Here is a 17,319-nt window from a genome sequence, read left to right as displayed (position 1 = left end):
CTGTGGCTGTACAGGGCCCATAAGTCATTTAGTCTGGCCCTGCCAGGGCATTAGAGGTGAGTTAATTAAATGTTTGAACAAACACAGCAGGCTAATTTTTAAAAAAATATATTTTTAGGAAAGCGAGAGGAAGAGGGAGAGAAAGAGGGAAATAAGGAGGGAGGGAGGGAGGGAGGAAGGGAGGGAGGGAGGGAGGGAGGGAGGGAGGGAGAGAGAGAGAGAGAGAGAGAGAGAGAGAGAGAGAGAGAGAGAGAGAGAGAGAGAGGAACATCAGCGATGAGAGAGAATCATTGATTGGCTGCCTCCTGCACGCCCCCTACTGGGGATGGAGTCTGCAACCCAGGGATATGCCATTGACGGCTCAGGTGTGTGTCTGGCTGGGGGCCACTCCTGAGGCTCCACCCCAAAGTGAGCCCCCTTGGCTGGAGCCCTTGCAGCCTCAGCTGTGGGCTGGGTGTCACCTTCCAGCGCCTGGGGCTGCTGCAGCCTCCCCTGCCTGCGGGCAGCTGCCCTCCTGTCTGGCTTCGGAGCCAGCCCTGCTTCCTGCAGGCCTGCCCCATGCAACTGGGAATTGAAGCCCTCGGGCCTCCTCAGCTCTCCCTCCGCCTGGGGGAATACCGGGGGTGGGTTCCCACAAGATTTCTGCACCAGGGAAATGCCCCTGCTCCTGGGACCTCAGTGTCCAGGCTCCTTCTGGGACTCTGGGGTTTCCCCCTTCTGACGTCACAGCCGCAGGCTTCCAGAAGGCTTGTCAGGAGGCCTGTCCCCTGCCCTGCCCTCTTCCTGCCCCAGTGGGGTGAATTGGTAGGATGGAAGAGAGAAAGGCCCTCTACAGTGGGGGTTGTAGTTCCCACTTTATCCATACAATTCCAAATTGAGGTGACTTTCCTGCAAGGACTTTCCCCGTGGTGTCTTCCAGCCTCTGAGGATCCCCAGAGGGAGATTTAGTCCTGCCTGGGGGTTGGTTCCATGCACTTACTTCCCGATGCAGGTCTAGATGCTGACGTGGAGGCCCGCTAGGGACACGCCCTGCCTTGCCACTCTGTGCTCTGAGCAAGCTTCCAGTGCCAGCCCGTGAAAAAGCTGGAGCCCTCAGAAGTGCGGGCCCCAGGGCTGGAACGTGGTGAGCGCCTTTAGGCCGTTACTGGAGACCTGTTGCCTGGCCAGCTCATTTCACTTCCAGAGAACTGCTGCATCTCAGACCCCAGGGCTATCCCTGCATTGGAGAAGCTTCCTATTTTTGCCTCACAGGCAACCAAGCTGAAGGGCATTGGGAATAGAAGGAGCAAGTGCTCTGCCTTTGCCCAGGGTCCTGGACAAGCTGCCAGCCTCCTCACCTACGTGTAATCTTCATGGCAACTCCATGTACCTACCCATCCTGGTATTCCTCACCTACCCACCCACCGCCCCATGACTGATCTGAACAGCCAGCATTATAACTGACAGGTAGGTGATAGCCATAGAGACCAGGTTGGGGAGAACTACAACTCCCACTTTAGAGGGCCTTTCTCTCTTCCATCCTACCTCAGCCTTGCCCCGCCCCTCTCCCTGCCCAAGGGATACATCAGAGAGCATAAGACGTACCAGACTATTGCTTCTCTTCCAAGCCCAGGGGTGCTCAGTGTTTAGCAGGACAGTGTGAAGATTGGCCAGTTCCCTCATCCAGGTGTCTGTCAGCCAAGGACTTGGGGTTGGGGGCTGAGGGGAAGAGGATGACCGCCCAGGAATGTTCTCTTTCCAAATATGTGCAAATGAGGTTTATAAAACCACGATTGATTCTCACTGTTTTCCTCTGAATCAAACATTTAGACGCAGGCCTCTGGCCTATAAATTATTTTAGCCAGAACTAGGAACTGGAGAAGCTGATCAAGGCTAAGATCTGGCTGCTGGGAAAGCCCGCCCTTAGCCCATCCATCTCCCCAGCCCCTCTCCCTAAGGATGCGCGCGCGCCTGCGCAGCTGGGCCTGCCCGTGCGCTCCCGCCGGCGGCCGGTCCTGGTGCGCATGCTTGGACGCCCACTAAGCCGCCCGGACCCGGGAGCATCTGCAGCCGACCCAGCACCCCGATCCGGGCGTCCCGCGCCCCGCCATGACGGCTCACTCCTTCGCCCTCCCGGTCATCATCTTCACCACGTTCTGGGGCCTCATCGGCATCGCCGGGCCCTGGTTCGTGCCCAAAGGACCCAACCGCGGGTAAGGGACGCGCGGGCCCGGCCGCCCTGCGGACCCCTCCCGGGGCGAGTGTGCGAGCTGCGGCCCGAGGACCGCGGATCCCGCTCCTCCTCCTGGGCCTGCGCTTGGCCCCGGTGCAGCGTGGGGAGGGGCAGAGAGGATCGTCGGTAGGAAGGCGGAGAGCCAGCTGTCGCGGGAGGTGCTGGAGGGTCACCCCCTTTGGCCACTCACGCTGTGGCTAGCACCGGCTGTGACCTTGAGCGAATGTTACCGCTCAAGCCTCCCTTCATAGGAAAAATGGGGATGATGATGACGGATGACAACCTTTTCTTTTTTTTTTTTAAATCCTTACCCGAGGACATATTTCCATACACACACACACACACACACACACACACACACACACACACGAGAGAGAGAGAGAGAGAGAGAGAGAGAGAGAGAGAGAGAGAGAGAGAGAGGAGAATGTGAGAAACATGGATTGATTGCCTCCCCTACCGTTCCTATGGGGAGAGAGAGAGAGAGAGAGAGAGAGAGAGAGAGAGAGAGAGAGAGGGAGAGAGAGAGAGAGAGAGATGATGTGGGAAACATAGATTGATTGCCTCCCCTATCGCCCCCATGGGGGGACTGAACCCGCATCTTAGATATGTGCCCTGAGGGGAATCCAACCAGCAGCCTGGAGGTGTATGGGAGGGTGCTCTAACACTGAAGCCACCTGGCCAGGGCCATGGCTGCCTTTTAAAGTTGCTGTGAGGATCACAGAAAATAACGCTTATAAAACTCCTAACGATGCATCCCTGTATTACGTATTGAATGTTTTGCTCAGTATCATTGGCCTGTGGAGGTCCCAGAGCAGATTTCGGTGCCTGTTATACCATTCACCAGTTTCTGCTTCATGTTGTTGTCGGTTATAAGGCACTGTCTCCCCCTCATTACACGTTCCTTCATGCTCCGGATGGGCTGCTTGGCCACCGTAGACCCCATTCCCAGACTGTGCTTGGTAATGTTAAAAGAATGGATCAGGTGCTAATTTCTCTGGTGCGGACTTCAAGTGCTTTGGGTCAGAGGTCATAGGGTCTGGTTTGGATTCAGTTTAGCTCTGGCTGGAGTTTTGGACACATGGATGTTGCCTCTGTTTTCCAAGATCTGCAGGGCTGAGGACCCACAGCTTCTTAGCATTGCACCTCTCCTGCTAACCTCGGTGAGATCTTCCTTCTGACAGGAGTCTCCCCCCGCTGCATTATAAGCTTCTGTCTCCAGTGGTCTGAGTGGACACAAGGTGGCCACCCCTGTGCTCTCAGAGCCACTCAGTCTGCCTCAGCGTCGCACAGTTTCCTTGCTTCTTGTCCTGCCTTCTAGTCTTCAGTGTTCCTTCCGCTTGCCCAATGAATTTTGAATTGCAGAGACTCCTCCACCGTGGGCTACTGCAAATGAGCTCCGTGAGTGTCCAGTCCCAACATGGTTGCATTAAGATGGAGACATATTGGATGACAGAGAAAGGAGAGGAAGGGAAGGAATCATAAGGTGACTTGGATATGGTCAAGATCAGCCTCCCCATGAGGCGACTCTTAGCATTTTCATTTTTCATCTGAGAAGGACTCAGCCTCTGGTCGGTGTTCAGGTGACATGGGAGGACCAATGGAAAAGGGGCTGATACCAGGAGCTCCTTCTCTGGCCCTGGCAGGCCATCTGAGGACAGTGGATCCATACTTGGCCCTGACCTGACGCCCTCTTCCATTGCAGAGTGATCATCACCATGCTGGTAGCCACTGCTGTCTGCTGTTACCTCTTGTAAGTACCTCTCTCCCCAGCTCAAAATCAGCCAGTGCCTTTCTCTTCCCCTCCCCCAACCCTCCCTTCTGTCCCTGTAGTGAAAGCCTGGATCTGTAACACACAGGAAAGGAGGTGGTTTGGAATGGCAAGGAGAGCAATAGGCTGGACATCATGAACTCCGGTTCTGGGTCTAAATGTGTCACCTGGACAAGCTTTGTAATGTCCACAGGCTGCGGCTTTCTCATGTGTGAAACGAGTGAGTTGGTCCAGTTCAGTGCTTTTTACGCCCAACTTGGCATCAGAATCACCTGGAGAAACTGTGAAATATGGCTCTGAGGGCTTCACCGAGACCCACTAAATCCCAGTGCTCAAGGTCTGCACTCTGGAATCCGAATTTATAATGCCACCATATGCAGTCTCCAAACTTGGAAAGGGGGCCCTGGGAACACAGAAGAGCATTCTGAGGGATGTGAGAACCTGGACAGTTCAAGGGAATCAATTTCCAGGTCCTCAGCGCCTAGATGGTCTATTTCTAAAACCGCTATTCATGATAGCCCCTTCCCTACCAATCCATCCATCTCCAATCCTTTAGTGCTTCTTTGCTTCATGTTTAAATCATCCTGGCTGCCAGAGTGAGGAGTAAGTCAATGTTCTGGTGTTAGGGAGGCCTGTTTCATTGTCAGTCAAGCCCATCTGAGGCCTCTGTGGCTTCCCACCTTCCCGGGTCTCATACACTATTTTTGGGGTTAAGACTGGTGTGGTTGGGTGTTCAGGGTAGGACAGGTAGCATGATTAAATGCTGATTCTTTAAAAATTAACTGGTTCTTTTTTAAAGTAACTAGGATATTTCTTAGGACTGCCAAATTTTTCAAATGCAAAGGTTAATACCCACATTTTAAAAAATGTGCATGATTGATTTCAGATCTGGTGCCTGTTACATAGTTAAAACCTGTTTTGTCTAATGAGCTAGTTATTCCTATTAGTCAATTCTAATTTCACTTTATATAATTTTTAATATTTCTACTTCCTATTAACAAAAAAAATAAATAAAAGTTGTTGAAAAATAATGCTGACTTTCAGAGGTTAGTTTAAATACATGAGGCATATGGTTTTCCAGAATTCTCCCTGGACAGGGCATCTCTAAGTCCCTTTCTCTGTGCTGTTTCTTGGTCTTTTAGGGCCGGACAGATGTCCTTGTCTCTCCTAGGGAGGGCCTGTGGGCGTTGAGGTTTGAAGGCTCAGAGACCAGGACAGAGGATAGTGCCTGGGCACATGGGCGACAGAACATAGACAGGGTGTGGGTAATTGCAAACACCAAATCAGCATAGGGGAAGGTAACCTGGGCTGCAGATCAGGTGCACATGGGCGGAAAGGTGGGGCAACTTAAGCAAATGATATGCTTAGAAATTCTATTTACAAAACATAAACTTGGGGTAATGCCAATGATAAGCGGGCACCCATTTCTGAAAGGCAGGTGACTGGCTGCCGTGGGGATTCAGAGGTGAAAGAGCTAGATCCTGCCTGCAAAACCAGACTGAGCCCCATTGGTACCAGCATTGGAGGCATGTGAAGTGGTGCACCTCCAGGGTCTTTGGGCAAACGACGTCATGATGATGGGGCCTGACACCCTCGGCCCCATCTGTGCCACCTGTGGTTGCCGGAAAGCTCGCTGGCCTGAGGGACAGGCCCTGTCCCATCCCCAGCAGGTTTGGGAGTGGGGCATTCTGATCATCACTTCCTCATGTTGTTCTTAAAAGGGGGTAATTCTGACATGCCTCCCATCAGAACAGCCCTGTCCTGCCCCCAGGTGCAGACTGGGGTAGCCCACACCAGGGATGGATTGGGGCATATCTGGTAATCACTCCCGAAGTGCCCAGGAGGCTGTCTTACCTCTTCCCTCATCCCAGAGTCCAGCCTCAACTCAGAGACCTAATAAATCTACAAGTCAAACCGAATCTAAACCAAAATCCACGAACCCCAGACCCAGCCTCCCTGCCGGCTGGAGTGTGGGTGGCTCTGTGGGCCCCTCACAGACCCAACAGCTGGTGATTGGGTGGGTCATGTGACCACAAGCCTCGTAGGAGACGTTCCTGGGAGGTTCCTGCTGTGCCCCAGCTCACCCTCCATGTGCTGTCCCCGGCAGCTGGCTCATCGCCATCCTGGCCCAGCTGAACCCGCTGTTTGGGCCACAGCTGAAGAACGAGACCATCTGGTATGTGCGCTTCCTGTGGGAGTGACGGCTGCGGCATCAGCCCAGGTACCAGGGCTCGGGCAGTGGTTAGGGGGCACCGGGCGTGGAGGACGAGAACAGGCAGGACCGTTTTAAGAGTTTACGTTTGGATTCAGATGTTCATTTATCAGACAAAAAAAAAAGTGGTGAGCACCTACTCTCTGCCTGCCTGGCACTGTGCTGGGCACCAGATGGATGGCAAACCACAGTCCTCTAGGTGCTTCCTCAGAGGGCCCAGGGGGCATGGCTGGGGATACAGAACCTGTCCCGAGAGAAAGGCCTGGGGCCCAGGAGCATTGAGGCAATAACTGGCCAGAGGCAGTTGGGATAAGCTGAGTGACTGGGGCAGAGGCAGGGAGGGGTGGGAGGGAGGGGGTGACCCTTTCATGTGATGTGCTTTTCAGGTACCCGGCTCTCCGGATCACCTTGGCTCAACTCTCCCCGGAGGCCCCTTTGTTCCACCCCCACAGCTGTGTCGTGATCCCTCTGGGTTGAAGTAATGGGAAAATCATTGACACCCAAAACACCAGAGTAGTTTGGGTCCAGATTGAAACTTGTATGTTTAGCATTCTTTATAGTTGTAGAGTCACTTAAGTGGCCCGCTCAGAAAGTTGTACCTCCGCAGAATATCTTGTTCTGTTCTCCCCCTGTACCTGAGCCTCTGGGGAGGGAGGGGCACTTATGCACAGATCCCACGCTGTGCATAAGCGCCCCTCCCTCCCCAGAGGCTCAGAAATGAGGCACCTCCTGCCCCCAGATTGGACTCCACTCATTCGGATGCAGTGAGGGCAGACTTCAGAGCCCCTCACAGCAGCCTCTAGGTCACCCGAGCTGCGGAGGGGGAAGAGAGACAGGTGTAGGCAAAGTTTGGGCAGAGCTGTGGGCTTTGAGGTCAGGCTGGGATGGTGAGGGAGGGAAGGGCGTCGGCTCTGACTGGCTGAGCAGGCAACAGACCAGTGGGATCCTGGGACCCCGGCCCATGCCCTCACTCTCAGGAGAGCTGAGGCCGAGATCTCAAACATTTGCCCTCAGCCTCAGAGCCAATCAGGATCTCCTCTCTGCCACATGTCCTCCCGGGAGGAAGAAGCCAATTTCATGTATTTATTGACTATTTATTTGATTGGCCTTCCTCCCAATAGTGGGCATTGTTTTTGGACCTGTGGTAGAGGGTGAGGTCTCACCTGGATTTCTTGATCTGGGCATGGCCTGTTGCTCAGAGCTCAGGCTGGGCCTCCCCTTGACATCCTACAGGCCCCTTTCAGACTCCCTTCCTGCCCTGACCCCTGTGGCCCTCCTGGAGTGGGGGTATTGTGTGTGGGTTGTACAGAAAATCCAATCTATATCTAGTGACTCACGAGTGATGGATGAGAAATCACTGTTTGGTGGCAGAGTCTTGGCTGAGGCCAAGTTTGCTGGCCACCCTTTCCCTGCCCACCTGATTTCCATGTCCTCAGAGGGTGGGGACAGGAAAGAGGGCTCGAAGTGGCTTGGAGCTGCAGCTCTGAGATGTGGACACGGAGCTACATTTTCCTGAGACCTGAAGGAAAGTGCAGCCGGTCTGGATTCTGCCAGAACCAGGCCTGGCAGGAGGAAAATGTGGAAGACTTGCTCACGTGGAACTTTGACCACCACTCATCTGTGCCCCTGAATGCCGAGGGAACAGTTCTCGGGCTGCTCAATAAAACAGGTTCTCAACCTTTCTGGAGTGTAGCCTGCTCATTTCAAAATACCTTAGGGACCAAATGTGCCTGCTGTGCACCTATCCTGGGTGAGGATGTCCTGCATGGGGCAAGACAACAGCAAGCAGAAGAAACTATCACTTCAAGACAGCTAAGAAATTTAGGGTGGGGAGGTGCATAGAGGAGGGACCAGACTGTGAAGGCCTGACCATGCTGAGGAGCTTGGATGAACCCAAAGGGCAATGCAAAGGCCACAGAGAAAGCCAATTTGATTTCTGGGATAATCTCTACAAGGTGCATAATGGACAGGAGCCTGGTGACAGGGGCCCAGGTGAGCAGTGGTAAGGACGAGTGGGCAGACTGAAGGTCTACTTAGTAGCTGAGATGACCAGCGTGTTGGCAGTGGGAGAGGAGGAAGCCAGGATGGATCCAGCCTGCTCTGGATGCTGGACTCTGGAGAAGACAGGCTGTGAGGTAAGACACACAGATGGCCAGCAGGGGGCAGCACCCCAACGCAGGAGGGAAGCCTCCAGAGACCAGTTTATACCTGGCCACCCAGAGGAGCATGATTTTACAGGTTCTGGGGCTTTAGTAACCTGTTAGCAGGGAGCAGGGATAGTTCTCAGGATGATTCCACAGCCTGGGTGAAATTTCCTTCAAGCGTATTTCATAACCACAACTGATACCTACCAGGTGCCGGCCACTGCTTGGGGAAAACAAAGGGCAAAGAGCTAAGGTGCCTTACTAACTTGATGCTCTGATGCCAGGCTTTCCAACCATCCTGTTTGGCCTTTCCTACCTCAACATCCTGGTAGATCTGACAAGTTCCAACCGGTCCTAGGGATACCCAGCAGCCCCGATTCTCAATGGGGAGGGGAGGTACATGCAGATGACTGCATGCTACAGCATCACAGCCCTGAGGAAGCTCCTAAAGCAAGGCCCCTGGAACTGTAGTTGCTTTGAACAGAAATAGAATCATTCATTCATAACAATGGAAATATGAGGGTGTGTGTGTATGTGAAATCCATGGGGCTGGTTATGGTTGCTCCTCAATCGCCTGGAAGTGACCTTTGTTTATTATTTTGGAGTTTCCAAGAACAAAGTCACTTGATAACCACTATCAGAAGAGTGAGAAAAACTGACGTGACCACACTGCATATTAACAAATCTGCATAAGGATCACTCAGAACAAAACAAACCCATAGTATACTGGACCAGATACATTACAACAGAATCTCCAGGGATGGAGCAAGAATCCCAGACTTTTAATAAGTGCTCCTGATGGTTGCCAGGCTGGCACAGTTCCAGGGATCAGAGTTTTGGAATCAGGAGATGGCATTTCTCAGGGTGGAATATGGTCCACTTACACGGACTGTTTGAAAATGCAGATTCCTAGGCCCACTCTAGATCCTGCTGGATTAGAGTTGGGACTCAAGGGTCCCAAGGGTTCTTATGCTACTGAAACCCTCTAGACAGGATTTCCCAGCTTTGTGCTGGATAATTCTGTGACTTGTAGGATGCTTAGTAGCACCCTGACCTCTACTCACCAAATGCCAATAGAACCCCTCTCCCTGCTCCCAGATGTGACAACCATATAGTTTTCTAGCCATTTAAAAATGTTTCCTGAAGGTCCAGGTCCCCTCCTCCCCCCAATATGGGGAGCCACTACCCTAGATTTGACCCCTCAAGTAATTGATAAAAATTTAATCAGTTTATCGACCAAGAGCCATTGCAAAAGAGGTTGAGAAGCCTTGATGGAAGCTGGCATATGAGAGCCAGGGTGCCCTGTGAGCCTTCCCCAACAGGCCTGGAGCTTCTGACTTGGTCCACACTCTTGGGAGACGGGAGCACCCAAGCTTTAGGGGATGATTAGGTGTCTGAACAGACTAATTCCTGAACCATGTGGTCCAGGGATAAGCTGGAGGCTCACTGGAGGCCAGGTGAGGGAGGACGCTCTGGCGTCACGCCTTGCCCAAGAGAGCCTTGAGCTCCCCCTGAAGGGATCTTCCCTGAAAAAGGGTGGTGGGCATGGTTGGGATGGATATTTCCAGAACCCCCAGCTCAGCTCCCTAACCTCAGGATCAAGGGCCATGATGGCAGCACAGCTTTTCCTCCCTACTGACAAAGACCCGGGAGACATGGAGATGGTGGTTTTCTTTATCTGCCCATTCTGTGTCTCCGCAGCCGGGGTGCCAGACCAGATGGATCACTGCAGAGGCTGCAACCTTGATCGGTTGTGATACCAGCTGCAACAGCCGTGCTCCTGGTTCACAGGAACTGATTCGGCAAATGTATATAGCATATCTCTTCAGTCTTTCTGCCCAGCCTCCGGATCTGGGGCTGTTTACCTTGCCTGAGCAGCTCAGCTCAGCTTTAAGGTTGAGAGTACAGAACTGAGGACTGGGTCCGCCTGGGTTCAAATCCTAGCTCCACTGATTATAGTTGGGTGGAAGTTTCTTAATCTTTCTAAGCTTCAATATGCAATCTGGGCATGTACCCTTGACCAAAATGGAACTGGGGACCCTTCAGCCCACAGGCCTACTCTCTATCCACTAAGCCATACCAGTTAGGGCTGATATGCCTTTTTATTTGTTCAGGTTTTTTTTTTTTTTGTATGTGTAGCATTAATGATGTTTAAACTTTCTTGTGGTTTTTTTTTTTATATATGTTGATATTGTACATTTCTTAAGCTTTTCCCATAATGTTTAATATTTTTTATTGCTAGTAAAATGTAATCTTCCCTTCCTTTCTATTTCTAAATGACTGTTTGCATATATGGAAGATTTTTTTTGAGATGAAAATGTTCCTTTTTATTTTTATAATTTAAGTAGTTTTTTTAAATTAAGGTACGTATCTTTCTATTGCCCCCCCCCACACCCATACATGCCCTCCCCCCCCAAGATTTTGATTTCTATATATTAATATTAAACCCAGATACCTTACTGAATTCTCATATCTTTTATAATGTCTCCTAGTCTTGCAATTAAATCACCCCTGGTTCTAGAGTGCCTCTGGATTAACACTGCAGAGACCAGCTCTGAGACTTATATATGTATCAATACAACTTTAAAATAATTTGTGGCTCCTTCCATCTCCTACTTTAACATGCTGTGCAACTAAATCTGTGTCCTTATCTGTATAACAGAGAAATCAATATCTCCATCTCTGAGGCATTGGACAGAATCAAATAAGATTTAAGATAGCTTTGATAAAGTGTCAGGATGAATACTTTTGTTGCAGGGGTCCTAGTTTGAGCTCAAGCTGAAGAATTGGACATGGAGTTGATTTGCCTGAGATCAGAGGAGAGCTGCAGGGAGACAGAACAAACCTACTCCCCGCCCCCCCCCACCCCCAGACTGCCCTGAGACCCACGGTGCCCTAGCCGCAGCCCCTGAAGTTGTCTGACTCCGCAGGTGGAAAGAAGTTTTGCGTGGCCGCGAGACAAGAGTTGGACACTTATTTTTTTTAAAATTAATTTATTTGATTATGGTCTCACATAATTGTCCTTATCCCCCCATTCCCATCCCAAACCCCTCCCTAAATATGCCCCCACCTTCTTGTTGTCCATGGCCACTGGCTAGGCCCATATGCATGCACACAAGTCCTTTGGTTGATCTCTTCTCTTTACCCCCACCCTCCCCTATTTTCCCTCTGAGGTTTGAGAGTCTGATCGCTGCTTCTCTTTCTCTGGATCTGTTTTTGTTCATCAGTGAGTTGGGCACTTCTGTGCCCAGGTGGGACCGACGTGGGAGAGAGCAGCACTCTCTGCCCAAAGGGGCCGCTGGATGGTTCCTAGTGGGGAGGTGCAAGACGAGCTTCCAGCCTCTAGCACATGTGTCAAACACAAGGCCCGCGGGCCAAATCCGTCCTGCCAGGCCTTGCAATGTGGCCCGCACCGCGCTGTCATCACTGCACTCCGCTGCGTTTCCATCACAATGACAGTTTATGACTGTTCAGTAAACCATTCGGCCCGCGATTTAGGCTGGATTTTAGATTTTGGCCCCTTCTCTGATTGAGTTCGACACCCCTACTCTAGGGTGTCACCGCTTAGCGGGAACTTGTCCCCAGACACTCTGGGTGGGTTGGCTGAGAGGCTGGCTGAGCCCTCAGGCTCGGAAGAACCCCCACATGTGGGTCACTTCTGCCTGCGCGTGCGCAGAGCCAGGTCCGCACTCGGGCAGCCTCCCGCGCAGAGCCCGAGCGGAAGGGGCCGTGGAGGTCGGTTAGTGAGGAGGAAGACTCGGTCTCCATCAGCCAGGAACGCTCTGACTGCGTCCTTCAGGGCCACAACAATAACTAGCGGAGGTGAACGAGTTGGGAGGAACCTGGGTAACCCTGAGAGCAGGGCGTGACTTCCGGCGAGGAGGCGGTGCACCCTCTCCGCTTCCGGCCGCGGGGTCTCCCGCGCCTGCGCACTACGTGCTGGCCGTCAGCCGGGAAGACGTACCCACCGCGGGCGGGGGAGGGAGCCGGCCATCGCTCCCGGAAGTAGCCCCTTGCGCGTCCCGGAAGTCTAAGTCTCCTTAGGCTCTGCCGGGCCCTTCCGGTGGCTTCTGCGGCTGCCCGGGTGGTGGGCGAGGGGGGCAGCTCCTCGCTACTGGCCGCTGGAGCTGCGCCCGGCCTCCCAGCTTCACCAGCCTGGTCTTTGCGGGCGGCTGGCCAAGTCCCGAGCCCCTGGCCCTAGGTAAGCCGGGGTTAGGGCGTTGTGGTCCCCCCTCAACGAAGTGGATGCTGAGGCGGGGGAGGGGCGGAGGCAGCTTGCCCCCCTCCTAGGCCGGCGTGGGCCTCTCCTGCCCGGTGCCCAAAACACGCCAGGGGAGGCCAGAGTGTACAGCACAGCGGCCCGTGTCCGTCATTCACCCTGCTGTGTACGTTTACCCAGTCCCTAAAAGCATCTTTCCTTTTCCCTACCATCTTCAGTGAGGGCAGGGCACTTGCAGGCCTGGTTTCAGTATCTGGTTCTGTGCTCCCAGTAGTGAGGAAGCCTGCAGATGGCTTCTGGAGGCTCAGTGCCCGCTCTAGTCTCCCGCTCTCCACTGACCATCACGTTACCACTCTGGGTTTCTGTTTCTTCAATCATAAAATAAGAACTGAGGTAAGCCCCCTCCGGTTCTGACATCCTCGAGGACTTTTTCTGGGACTAGGATAGCGTCTTGCATCTCATTCGCACCGTTATTTAGCCCCTCCACAGTGTCCACCTCCAGGAGGATTCAGCCATGTGATGTGGCGGTGACTGAGTTCTTGCATGATGGGCATGAGGCCATTGCCTCTTACTCCTTCTGAGCCTCTTCCCGCTGGAAGGAGCCTCTCAGTATGGCATTGCCCACACTCCTCCCTGGGCCGAGTCTCACAGGAGCCTCTTCAGTGGGCTTGTCACCTGCAGAGGCAACCCTGCCATCTCTGGTGCCCTCACCATCACAGGCTGCTGTGGCTCACCTCTGTCTGAGAATGCCCCTGAGGCCAGTGTGGTGTCTGAACAGTGTTGGTCATCCTCACCTTGAAAGTTATGATTTCTCCCTCTGGCTGCTCAGCCATATCCTCATTCAGCCTCATAAAGGTTGATGTTCTGACTTCTGCCCTTGACCTTTCCAGTTTATACCACATGAATAGTGACCACTTTCACCTTTAATGTGTGTCTGGGGAGAATCGGGGAGGATATGGAAATTCCTGCAGAGGCCTACAGATAATGGAAGAGGTCTGTGTCCCAAAAAGCCTGGCCTGCTGTGCCACACGCTCTCAACAGGCACCTGTGTAGGTCATGCCTTCAGCTTGAGCATCAAATGTCTCCTAAGTCCAGTGCCACATGCTCACCTCAAACAAGGTCTTGCCCCCTAGCCTGTTGCATCTTCTGTGTCCCGAGTGTTTGAGAAGGAAGTCCCTGAATCCAGTCACCTGACCAGATCCATGCATGTTTTTTACTGTTCTAGACCCTCGTCCCTCTGCATCGCTCCACTGCCCTCAGTGAGGTCCTGTCTCACTAGTGCGTTTATGGCAGGCTCTGGCCAAGAGCAGTTTTAATCAGAGGCACAAGGGACTACCCCGCTGCCTGTTGACAAAACTCAGCAGATCCTCTACCAGGCGTCTTCAAACTACGGCCCGCGGGCCACATGCGGCCCACAGAGGAGTCTGATCCGGCCCTCCAGGTTTTTTGGCCAGTGAGCGCAGCCGAGGTGTTACAGTAGGAATTAGTAGTTCATATAGTCCGGCCCTCCAGCTCTCTGAGGGACCGTGATCTGGCCCCCACTTTAAAAAGTTTGAGGACCCCTGCTACACTTTGTGTAGGGTGAATCTGACTTCTTAGTAGATGCCTCCAGTCACTTTTGGAAAGAAATGAGATCAAAATGAGAACTTGCTGGGGAGTTGCAGACCAGAGGAGAGCTAGATAGAGGTGCAGGGACCCCCTTCTCAGGGGACTGGGAGGGTAAACACTGTTAGTAGCCTTCCCAGCTACCTGGCAGAGGTATGGAAGGAGCGCTGAGCCTGGTTTCCTTGGAGAGGGGGAAATATAAAATGGCCTTGATGATGGAAATGCAGACTTGGGACTGCCGACACTCTGCGGAGGCCCAGGTTTTGTCAGCAGGAGTGAATGGTTCCATAGTTCTTCGCAGGCATCACTCTGCATAGCCTGGGCCTGACCAAAGTCTGCAGAGTTGGGAGACTGCCATTTGGAGCAGAGGTCCCTTCTTGTTTTCTCTGCTGGAACCTTGACCCCTCTGTGGGCGGCAGGACCCTCCCCACGGCCGCCTCCCTCGTGCTTGTTCTGCACTGGCACCTGGGCTGCTGCTGTCCCTCGGCCACTGAGGACCTGAAATGCCCCTGCCCTGCCTTTCTGGAGCCAACTTTGGTGCCACCCTGCCCCTCCCTCCAGGATGGTCCCCACCTCTCCAGCCCCCTTGCTTTCTTTGGAAATGACGTCATGTTTGCAGCTGGAACAGTTATGGATGCTGTTCTGTGGACACCAGAGTAAAAAACTAGTTTGGGCGGGTGGTGAGTGTATTTGGAGAGCAGTGGCGGGGAGTGGAGGAGGGAAAGTGGAGGTCTGGCAGGGTTGCCTCTCATCCCAGGCTTACCATCCTTTTCTTCCTCCTACCTTAGTTTTGTGTCTGGGACTGAAGGCTGGTCCTCTGAAGGACCAGAGGTTACAAATTGGCCCTCATAATCTAGAAACCATTTTGGATTTACATTTTAAAAAGGTGCATCAGGAACATTTTTAAAATTATTTTTCTTTTAATTCTTTATTGTTGAAAGTACTATATAGGTCCCTCTTCTTCCCCCCCATTGAGTCCCTCCAGTCTGCCTTCTACCCCCAAGCCCTCACCGCCCCATGTGTCCATGGGTCATGCATATAGGCATACAAGGTACTTGGTTGATTACCTCCCACCCACCTGCCTTCCCCCTCCTTCCCTCCAAGATTCTGCACTCTGACATCAGGAACATTTTTGAGTGAATAAAGCCAGGCCCAGGTGCTCCTGTCTATGTTCACAAATGCAAGGCTCTCCCGGGGAGGGAACAAAGGAGACTGGTGATGGTGGTGACCATTATCTATTAAAAAAATATACTTAAATGGGTAAAAAGAATAATCTCCAAACTAATAACGAGAGGTCATGAGTGGTTATGGGAAAAATAACATTATGAGATTTTGCTATCCGGTGCAGATGTGGAAAATAGGGAGAATTGGTAACACTGGGCCTGCATGCCGTCCAGCATGGCTCACCAGCTGAGTCGGGTCTTCTTAGTAAGGTCTGGGCCTGGCCCACCTCCCTCAGGGGGCCGGTGGTACTCCGGCGTCTTGGTCTTGTTGGGTCACCGGGGTTTCTGGCCCTGGTAGCAGAGGGTGGGTGGCATTTGATGCTGTCACCTGCTCCAGGGTCACAGGGGTGGTTAGGAGAGTTCTGCTTACTGTTTAACTATCTTTCCTCAGTGAACAGCCAGCTGACCCCCAGATTGTCAAGGCCTAGACCCCCTGGACTGACTTGGACTGATGGAGCCTCAGGGTGAGAAGCCGGGAGAGGCCGAAGGGGTGCGCATCACCTCCCAGATGCTCAAGTCTTGCTCAGGCGAGTTTGCCCTGGAGTCCATCCTGCTGCTGAAGCTACAGGGCTTGGGGCTGGTGGACCTCGGCTGCCTGGGCGAGTGCCTGGCTCTCGAGTGGCTGGACCTTTCTGGCAACGCGCTCACCCACCTGGGCCCCCTGGCCTCCTTGCGCCAGCTGGCAGTCCTCAATGTTGCCAACAATCGGCTGACAGGGCTGGAGCCACTGGCCGCCTGCGAGAACCTGCAGAGTCTCAATGTTGCAGGCAACCTGCTGGCCACCCCAAGCCAGCTGCAGTGTCTGGCGGGGCTCCGGGGCCTGGAGTACCTGCGGCTCCGGGACCCTTTGGCCCGGCTCAGCAACCCTCTCTGTGCCAGTCCCTCCTACTGGGCGGTGGTCCGAGAGCTGCTGCCAGGCCTGAAGGTCATAGATAGTGAGCGTGTGAGCGGGCGTGGCAGTGAGTTTTACCAGCTGTGTCGGGACCTGGACTGCTCCTTGCAGCCCAGCTCCAGCCCAGGCCCCTGCATCACGGAGGCCCAGCCCTGGGTGGAGCCAGGGTACTGGGAGTCCTGGCCACCCCGGAGCAGTTCCATCCTGGAGGAGGCCTGCCGGCAGTTCCAGGACACTGTGCAGGAGTGCAGAGACCTGGACCGCCAGGCTGGTGACTGCCTGGCCCGGGCCGAGCAGGTACTCAGTCCTGCGGGTACCACTTCATCCTTTGTCTTCTAACCGTGCCCCATGGCCCTGGACAGCGTGGCACAAGGCCGTGGGGTTGGCACAGTGTGACCTAGCCGCCCACATCTCTCCTCCTGCCTCTGCACTTGTCTTCACTGTTTCATCACGCTGGTCACTGTCCCTGCAAACTGGGCTATTCATTTATCCCTGTTCCTAAGAGTGACCCCCTCCTTCCCGCTCCTACCTCAAGAAAATCTCCCTGTTCTTCGGGGAGGTACTTCCCCACTGCTTCAAGCAGGTGGGAGGACCCTCCGTTAGCAGCTGGCATCGCCCGGCTGTCCTGCCACCTCTGCCATACGCCTGGGGAGGAGGCTGCTGGCCCCTGTCTGCCACTCCTGGCTGCTCAGGCCTTACACTGGTGGACGAAAGCTGTTGCTTTAAAGGTTAAAGGTGCCAAAGGAAGGGATGGAGTGCCCCCCATCGCTCTGGTCCTGGAAATAGATATGAGCAGAGCATAGAGCATGGAAGCTGGCATTTACCCCTTCCCAGATTTGCCTACCCACATGACCCTCTGCCCTGCCCACCAGTCCTGAGTCTCCAGGCAGCCTCCACTGCCCATTCTAAACCCTATTAAATATTTCTGTTTTAATTCTGTTGCATCAATGCCTGTCATTTCACTTGGGCATGAGTTCCTGAAAGATGATCCCTGCCGCCTCTGGGCTCCTGTGGGAAGAGGAGCACACACAAGCCCCTCCCCCA

At 53.4% G+C, this 17,319-nt stretch overlaps 2 protein-coding genes across 4 annotated transcripts; both read left to right on the top strand.

Annotated features, from left to right (window-relative positions):
- The first annotated feature begins 1,984 nt into the window (after positions 1–1,984).
- ATP6V0E2 (ATPase H+ transporting V0 subunit e2) lies at positions 1,985–6,727 on the top strand. 2 transcript variants are annotated; one of them, XM_045578618.1, is made up of 4 exons: positions 1,985–2,192; positions 3,915–3,962; positions 6,088–6,201; positions 6,579–6,727. In XM_045578618.1, the coding sequence occupies exons 1-3, from the start codon at positions 2,089–2,091 to the stop codon at positions 6,179–6,181; spliced, it is 246 nt and encodes an 81-aa protein (XP_045434574.1). In that variant the 5' UTR covers positions 1,985–2,088; the 3' UTR covers positions 6,182–6,201; positions 6,579–6,727. The 2 variants fall into 2 exon arrangements, with proteins under 2 accessions (XP_045434574.1, XP_045434575.1); XM_045578619.1 differs by having other exon boundaries at positions 6,088–6,207; positions 6,584–6,727.
- Positions 6,728–12,342: 5,615 nt separating this feature from the next.
- LRRC61 (leucine rich repeat containing 61) lies at positions 12,343–17,209 on the top strand. 2 transcript variants are annotated; one of them, XM_036429829.2, is made up of 2 exons: positions 12,343–12,537; positions 15,775–17,209. In XM_036429829.2, exon 2 carries the CDS (start codon positions 15,835–15,837, stop codon positions 16,612–16,614), a length of 780 nt encoding a protein of 259 aa, XP_036285722.1. In that variant the 5' UTR covers positions 12,343–12,537; positions 15,775–15,834; the 3' UTR covers positions 16,615–17,209. The 2 variants fall into 2 exon arrangements, with proteins under 2 accessions (XP_036285722.1, XP_036285724.1); XM_036429831.2 differs by lacking the exon at positions 12,343–12,537 and adding an exon at positions 12,805–12,948.
- The last annotated feature ends 110 nt before the right edge of the window (positions 17,210–17,319 follow it).

The sequence above is a fragment of the Pipistrellus kuhlii genome, unplaced genomic scaffold, assembly GCF_014108245.1.
Source record: "Pipistrellus kuhlii isolate mPipKuh1 unplaced genomic scaffold, mPipKuh1.p scaffold_m20_p_10, whole genome shotgun sequence".
Lineage (NCBI taxonomy): Eukaryota > Metazoa > Chordata > Mammalia > Chiroptera > Vespertilionidae > Pipistrellus > Pipistrellus kuhlii.
Note: the sequence above shows the minus strand (reverse complement) of the source record. Positions and strands in the feature narration are given on the sequence as shown.